At 34.6% G+C, this 7,229-nt stretch overlaps 1 protein-coding gene across 1 annotated transcript; it reads right to left on the bottom strand.

Moving 5' to 3' along the window:
• Positions 1 to 398: 398 nt before the first annotated feature.
• Positions 399 to 2,128, bottom strand: LOC105107309 (exopolygalacturonase-like). The gene is made up of 4 exons (XM_011001186.1): positions 1,997 to 2,128; positions 1,524 to 1,832; positions 871 to 1,386; positions 399 to 623 (listed from the first exon to the last, which is right to left on the bottom strand). Exons 1-4 carry the CDS (start codon positions 2,126 to 2,128, stop codon positions 399 to 401), a joined length of 1,182 nt encoding a protein of 393 aa, XP_010999488.1.
• Positions 2,129 to 7,229: the final 5,101 nt, after the last annotated feature.

The following is a 7,229-nucleotide window of genomic DNA, read 5'->3' as shown; positions in this document are numbered from 1 at the left end:
CAATTTAATTATTCAAAGTTAAGAAAAGTTCATTTAATATTTTTTTTTTATTTTTTTTAAATTTAATTATTCAAATTAAAAAAATAGGAGTAAAAGGAAATTTGTACAAAAAAAGGTATGAACATAAGTAATAAATTTAAAAAAAGGAAAAAACTTGTAGGGTTGCTCTATGATTTATACTTTTTTGCTTTTTTTGATACATAAGATTGAAGATTTATTGAGAAATCAGTACATATATAAAATTAAATTGTAAAAGTAATCCAGCGATCTTGTATTTGAAATTAAAATAATAAAACTTTATTCATATGTTTAAACAAAATTACAAGTGGGACTCCTCCCTCTAAAAACGAGCCTATGAATGAAGAAACCAAAAGAAGTTCAGATGGAAGTCCCCATCTTCAACATCCAGAGGCGCTCATTATCCCAGAAATTATGGGCTTAACGTTAGAACATTGGGATTTTGCAGGGCCTCCTGGTCCTTTATATGCAAGGTTAATGTTAGCAAGCTTCACCTTCTCACATGGGAAGCCACTACTGCAAGCAATCTGAACAACAACCGGAGTTGCAGAAGTTCCCCTTATGTTCTTAAAACTAACATCACTGATCTTCACTTTTGATGGAGCCTGCAAAAGAAAAAAAAAAAAACGAACATTAAGACCCCAGTAGACTTTTAGTAATCTCCCTGGCTGGGAGGAACATAAAAAATCAATATGCATGTGTATGCAATCTTCAGAATTGCATCATTGATCTAGCATGATGTAAAAAAGATTTTGATAAATTGTGGAGTGTTCGAGCCACGAATTGGGTAAAATATTGTCACAGTAATTTAATATTGTGAAAATATTCTTACGGTAACAGAAAAAGCAATACCTTTAGACTGCACTGGTTCCATGGGCAATACCCTTGATCTATGATGACAGGGTTTTGGACATTGTTCATGACAATATCCTCAAAATGCATGTTAGATGCGACACCACCGTATAAAGCTGGCCAAGATTTTATTCTAACGCCATTTGTAGTATCTGAGATGGTGCAATTCTTGACAAATATTCCAGAAACAGGTTTCTCATTGGGGTATTTCCCTAAACTTCCAACACTGATGCCATGGCCAGGTCCGCATGTTACTCCGGTGATATGTAATTCTTCGGTGCCATCTCCCACGGAGATACAATCATCGCCTGTGCTAATTTTTGAATCGATAATGTAGATCCCAGTAGATCGGCCGATGTGGATTCCATCGGTGTTTACACTCTCACGAGGTGCTCTCACGGTAAAATGCTGGAAGGTGAGGTTTTTGCACCCCAAGACGTTAACATGGAAATTCTTGCTATCTAGAGTAGTTATATCTCGGACTAATGCATTGGTGATGTAATCGAACCTCATATTCTGATACATATTTGAAGCAAACAAAAAGCAAATGATTAAAGAAACTTTGTTAGTGCCATAACATATAATTAAAAAACTCTTACTAAATTTGTGACCCAAGAGAAGGAAATTAGGCATCATAATGGTGAGTAGATTACCATTGGGAGGCCTTTACAATTTTTATCTCTGTGACATGTACTTCTGCTCCACGCAACCTTTCCCTGCCCATCAAAAGTGCCGCTTCCCGACAACGTAAATTGATCTACGTATCTGAAATTCACCCAATCACCTCCTGAGAGCTTATTTGGGTCAACCGGTGCCTGCAATATTCCATCAACTTGGAGCTTGATCGCAGCCTTGCAAGGACCAGCTATAGTTACTTTCCGTAACCAGTATGTTCCCCTTGGAATAAGAACTTTACTGGGCTTTGTTGAAGCACAAGCATCTTTCCAAGCATTGGCTAAAGCCTAAAAGGGTAAAGAAAAGGGCAATATTTAGGGAGGATCAATAGGTCTCAAATTCGGGTGTTACGCTGAAAATCTAAGGAAACATAAATAAGTTTTGACTCGAATATTATATATTCTGCTATTTAAAAATCAAATGCATGCATGCGAGAGACTATATAAGATACCTCCGTGATATCTTTACCGGCACCATATTTAGTCACATCGAACACACCATTCGACTGGGCTTGAGTAGTTGATGCTAGCAATAAGAACAGTGAGAATGATATGATTGCCGATGAGACCACTTCCAAGCCCATCTTTTTGTCAGCTTTGTTGCTTTCTTTCTTCACTGCTCAAGGAAGACGGACAAATTTCTTAACCTTCCATGTGGATCCTTTATAGGGCAAGGGAGGACTTCAACACCACTCGTAAATTTATCAAGCAGTTGATGAATTTTGTCCATGTTTTTGCAAGGTTGTAGCTTTGCCGTTCAATTTCATTACTATTTTTAGCTTCTCTTGCAATATAGCATATCAAAATATTATAAGAAAAATCTATATATATATATATAACCCTGTCCATAGAAGCATGAATTTCATGGAAAGATTTGTTTAATTGAATTAAAATTCCTCAAGTTTTGAAGATTTTGTTATTGAAGATGCTAATTCCATTTTATTTTATTTTTTCCCCTTGATATAGTATATAATAAAAATTTAAATAACATCAAAGTTTCTAAATTATCTCTAATCTATGAAAAAAACATTAACAAGATTCTAGATATGCACACAAAAAAACACTTGCTAAAAAATCGACAAAGTTTAATTCTTAGTCAATTCAATTGAAAATGATAAAATTAAAAAAGAAAAAACTAGAATTAACTCAATGGGACAGGGGAAGACGTAATAGGTGGAGGGATATGCACTCGTCCCTAACTTAGTGTGGTGGTCAGGATTTCAAAGGTAACAATAGTGGTTTCCAACAGTAACAATATGGACACTAACAGTAGAATTGACCAGATTAACAGCGGACGAGAACATGTAATGCTGGTCAGTTGCAGCAACATATTAAGTGTTAGTTTTGTAATATATGTGGGCACTCCGCGCAGCAATGCTTCTAACTTGTGCACCATGGTAATCACACCTCAGTTAACCTCTCTTTTAGTGATGATTCTACAACAAATTTTATCACTTGGTTTCCTGACACCAATGCAAATCAGCACGTTACTCCAGATATTACCGGTATGACACATACAAAACCATATCTCGGTGATGATCAATTGTATGTTGGTAATGGTAAGGGACTTATTGATTAGTACTTAAAAGTGCATTTTTATCATGGTTTTATATCATTATTTTGCACTTGAAGTATCAATAACTCCTTAACTAAAATATGTTTTATAATAATGTATCTAATAATATAAGATACCTATAATTTGTGGTAAATGTCTATTTTTAATGCAGGCCTATCACATAAATGAAAGGATTGATTGATGACTTGAAGAACTTAAATTGCATGGATAAAGAGATGGCCAAACTTAGAAAAGAGATGTCGGTGCAATCCAAACCGGAACACTGTTTGGTAATTAGGTCATATCTGGAGCTATATATCTCAGATTTAGTTCCAATTTATATGGATGGAAAGGTAAGACATAGGCCTACAACTTTCATATAGAGCCCAAGATCTAAAAAGGCCATTTTCAAGTCCAAATTGTAGCAACAACAAAGAAGCCCGAATCTGTCTTCCAGCCCAAGCACTATTTAGTATTTTAGCCATATCTGGAATTCTAGAAATCCAAATGAGCTGAATTGTTTACACAAGAAAGCTGAGACAATTGCCTACAACTTTCATGTTTGCAACTGGCTCCAATTTTGACGTTATTAATGACGTTTTGGGCAGATAAGAGAAGATAAGGATTGCAACTTTCATGTTTGCAACTGGCTCCAGTTTTGACGTTATCAATGACGTTTTGGGCAGACAAGAGAAGATAAGGATTGTCACCAAGTCAAAAGTTGGCCACCCACTTATCAATTAGTCATCAAATCAATAGTTCCCAATTTTGGCCTATAAAAGGAGGTATTTGCCATGCATTTAGGCATCTTGGTGTTCTGATCAAGATCATGCTCTTGCTTTCTCTTTGCATTTAGGCATCTTGGTTTTCCAGATCAAGATCATGCTCTTCCTTTCTCTCTTTGTATTTTTTGTAATGTTTATGCTTTGCTTTCATTAATATTAAGTTTATGTCTTTCATTTCCTTTCATTTTCTTAGTTAACTTTTATCTTATTTATGTTTTTATTTTGTTTATTTATTTTTCTTTCTTTCATTATGTCTAGCTAAGTTAGTTATGTCAAGGTGAAAAGGTTACACTAATGGTGTGAGAATAAGTATAATGTAAACTTAATATGGACTTTAATGTTTGATACTAACATGTTTTATATTTGTTATCTTGTTCACTCTTTAATACTTTGCTTGTTAAATGACTAATCTTGATTTATATTGTATAACACTTGGTACAACAAATGCTTGGCACTTTCATAGCCCATAATGTATGGTATAACCAACACCTGAGTTATGAAAGGAACTTGATTTGTTGTTAACATAAGTTATAATCATGAATGCTTGATGAGATTTGCAAGTACTAGCATTAATCGAATAAGATGACTAATATAATCATGTTAACAATCTATAATCTCATTGGAACCTCCTTTATGTGTGGTTTCCGATTGAAAAATAAGAGTCTATACTATACTTATTTGATATACCATTAGTGGAACCTCTAACCTTGACATTTGTTATTATTATTGTTTAATCCTTACATTAATTTTCCATCTCCAAGTTCTCATCATCATCATCTTCTTCTTCTTCTCTTTCTTTATTATTATTATTATTATTACTACTACTACTACTACTACTACTACTACTATTATTATTATTATTATTATTATTGTTATTATTATTATTATTGTTATTGTTATTATTGTTATTACTATTATTGTTGTTGTTGTTGTTGTTATTGTTGTTGTTGTATTATTGTTATTTATAATTTGTACAATTAACCTCCCTGTGGTTCGACCCCGGTCTTGCCGGGTTATTTATTACTTCAACACTCCTGCACTTGGGAGAAGACATCAATCTTTTAGTCATGTCAAGTTTTTGGCGCCGTTGCCGGGGAGGTAAGTTCTTGTATAAATTATAGTAGTTATTTTATTTTCTCTTTTCATTTTTCTTATATATAACTTTGTTTCTTTTCTCTTGTTTCTTCTTCTTTTGTTTTCTTCTTCCTTTTATTCTATTCCTACAAGTGCATAAGAGTGTGGTCACGTACATCAAGTGGTAGACTTTGTAGGATATCCTCATCATTTTCAGAAAATATGGCCGAAGAAGATAATCAATCACTTCATAATGAGAATAATGAGAATAATCGTGCTAGAACACTTAGAGACCACATGAATCCCACAAGAACAAGTGCACCATCATGCATAGTTTTTCCTCCTAATGCATCTCATTTTAATTTTAAACCAGACATTATTCAACTTTTACCATCTTTTTATGGCTTAGAATTGGAAAATCCATACTTGCATTTAAGGGAATTCGAGGAGGTCTGCAACACATATAATAATTTAAATTGTAGCATGAACACCATCAGATTAAAGCTCTTTTCTTTTTCATTAAAAGATAAAGCTAAAACATGGCTACAAAATTTGAGACTAGGATCCATTCGTGCTTGGGATGAAATGCAACAACAATTTTTAAAGAAGTTTTTCCCATCTCATAGAACAAACTCTTTCAAAAGACAAATCACCACTTTCACTCAAAAACCAGGAGAAACATTTTACCAATGTTGGGATAGGTATCGAGACTTGCTTAGTACTTGCCCTCATCATGGTTTTGAAACATGGAGATTGGTTTCACATTTCTATGAAGGGTTAACACCTAAAGATAGACAAATGGTTGAATTGATGTGCAATGGAACTTTTGAAGATAAAGACCCTGATGAAGCAATTGAGTACTTAGACTTGTTAGCTGAAAATGCTCAAAATTGGGACACCGCGGGTACTTATGAGGCACCGAGTAAAACTCAACCTCATACATCTAGTGGAGGCATGTACAACCTTAGGGAAGATCATGACCTTCAAGCCAAGTTTGCATCTTTAGCTAGAAAAGTCGAGGCTCTAGAATTGAAAAAGAGTGGTCAATTAAAACCTGTTGAAAACATTGTGTGTCAAATCTGTGAAACAAATGAACACTCAACCAACGATTGTCCAACCTTGCCTTCTTTTAAGAAATGTCTCCATGAACAAGCCCATGCTTTAAACAGTTTTCAAAGGGCCAACCACAACCCATACTCCCAAACATACAACCCTGGTTGGAGAAATCACCCAAATTTTAGTTGGAAGAGTGAGAACAACAATGCACAAACTTCACAACCACCGTTTCAAGCACACCACAATTTCCAAAATTCTCATAGATATGCACCTCCTTATGCTCCACCTCCTAAAAGAAATCTTGAGGAAACATTGCATGCATTCATTGAAATGCAAGAGACAATCAATACTCAACTTGCTCAAAACATGACAGATTTTAAAGATACTCTTGCAAAATTAACATCTGCTCTCAGTTTCCAAGAGAAAGGTAAGTTTCCATCTCAACCACAACAATATCCCAAGGGGCAATACAATGCAAATACAAGTAGTTCCGGAAGTCACCACATGGATCAAGTCAAATCAGTCACTACTCTGCGCAGTGGTAAGGTTATTGAAAAACCCTCTCTTGAACCTTATGAGAAAGATGATGAGTCAATCTCTAAGGGTAAGGAAGGGGTTGAATCTGAAAATTGCAAAGAAACGACTGATTCACCACCAACACTTCCATTTCCTCAAGCCATGACCAAACAAAGGAAAGTTAATCACAACTCTGAAATCTTTGAAAATTTCAAACATGTAAGGATCAATATATCTTTTCTGGATGCTATTAAACATGTTCCTTCCTACGCTAAATTTTTGAAAGATCTATGCACTGTGAAGAGGAAACTGAATGTGAAAAAGAAAGTCTTTCTAGCCGAACAAGTAAGTGCTATTCTTCATAACAATAATGCTTTGAAATATAAAGACCCTGGTTGTCCTACAATTTTCTGCTTTATTGGAGAGCATAAAATTGAAAGAGCCTTACTTGATCTTGGTGCTAGTGTGAATTTACTTCTATATTCAGTTTTTCAGAGTCTCAATCTAGGTGAGTTAAAACCAACTTCTATAACTCTTTTACTTGCCGATAGATCTGTAAAAGTGCCTAGAGGAATAATTGAAGATGTGTTAGTACAAGCCGATAAATTCTTTTATCCTGTGGATTTTATTGTCTTGGACACAGAACCTGTTGAAGCATGTAATTCATTTCCTGTTATTTTAGGACATCCATTTCTTGCA

The sequence above is a fragment of the Populus euphratica genome, unplaced genomic scaffold (assembly GCF_000495115.2).
Source record: "Populus euphratica unplaced genomic scaffold, PopEup_1.0 scaffold309.1, whole genome shotgun sequence".
NCBI lineage: Eukaryota > Viridiplantae > Streptophyta > Magnoliopsida > Malpighiales > Salicaceae > Populus > Populus euphratica.
Note: the sequence above shows the minus strand (reverse complement) of the source record. Positions and strands in the feature narration are given on the sequence as shown.